The sequence below is a fragment of the Penaeus monodon genome, chromosome 27 (genome assembly GCF_015228065.2).
Source record: "Penaeus monodon isolate SGIC_2016 chromosome 27, NSTDA_Pmon_1, whole genome shotgun sequence".
In the NCBI taxonomy this organism is placed as follows: Eukaryota; Metazoa; Arthropoda; class Malacostraca; order Decapoda; family Penaeidae; genus Penaeus; species Penaeus monodon.
Window position 1 is genome coordinate 21,475,012 of NC_051412.1, and position 231 is coordinate 21,475,242.

At 51.5% G+C, this 231-nt stretch overlaps 1 protein-coding gene across 1 annotated transcript in view; it reads left to right on the forward strand.

Moving 5' to 3' along the window:
* The window catches only part of LOC119590688 (xanthine dehydrogenase/oxidase-like), a 27,694-nt gene that overhangs the window by 18,245 nt on the left and 9,218 nt on the right, over positions 1 to 231 (forward strand). Inside the window, exon 14 of the mRNA XM_037939375.1 lies at positions 79 to 223. Coding sequence (XP_037795303.1) covers positions 79 to 223 — 145 coding nt within the window. The remainder of the gene's footprint in view (positions 1 to 78; positions 224 to 231) is intronic.

Genomic DNA, 231 nt, shown 5'->3' on the forward strand with positions numbered 1-231 from the left:
ACAAACAAGATTAAATTTCTTAATCACAAACAAATAAATAGAATCATATTCCCTAATAAGGATTCCCAATGCCCTCAGCTTCTTCTTCAAGTTCTACCTCAGTGTCCGAGGGCGCCTGAGCGAGCAGTTCCCCTCGCTGGTCGCCGCTCTGACGGAGGAGGAGCAGGAGGCGACGAAGGTGTACCGCTACACCACGCCGAGGAGCACCCAGCTATTCCAGACCGTGGGTTC